This window comes from Penaeus monodon, chromosome 34, assembly GCF_015228065.2.
Source record: "Penaeus monodon isolate SGIC_2016 chromosome 34, NSTDA_Pmon_1, whole genome shotgun sequence".
Lineage (NCBI taxonomy): Eukaryota > Metazoa > Arthropoda > Malacostraca > Decapoda > Penaeidae > Penaeus > Penaeus monodon.
In genome coordinates this window covers 8,065,083-8,065,317 of record NC_051419.1, presented here as the reverse complement: position 1 = coordinate 8,065,317, position 235 = coordinate 8,065,083, and the positions used below count along the sequence as shown (strand labels likewise).

Below are 235 nucleotides of genomic sequence, written 5' to 3'. Positions count from 1 at the left end.
TTCTGCGCCTCCTCCAGGTCGCCGCCAGTGCCTCGGGGAATCGCTGGCCCGCATGGAGCTCTTCGTGTTCCTCTCCGCCCTCCTGCAGAACTTCTCCTTCTCGGCTCCCAAGGGCAAGGAGCTGAGCGTCGAGAAGGACCCCAGTCTGCCCCTAATCAACATGCCAAAGCCCATCGACGTTGTTATTACGAAAAGGAAATAGAATTTTCGTTTTAGTCGAGTAGTGTGTCCTGGA

General features: G+C 56.2%; 1 protein-coding gene across 1 annotated transcript in view; it reads left to right on the top strand.

Moving 5' to 3' along the window:
* Positions 1–235, top strand: part of LOC119594563 (cytochrome P450 2L1-like) — a gene marked incomplete at its 5' end in the record, with an annotated part of 10,701 nt that extends 10,466 nt beyond the window's left edge. Inside the window, 1 exon segment of the mRNA XM_037943596.1 lies at positions 18–235. Within this exon segment, the coding sequence (XP_037799524.1) occupies positions 18–202 (185 nt within the window).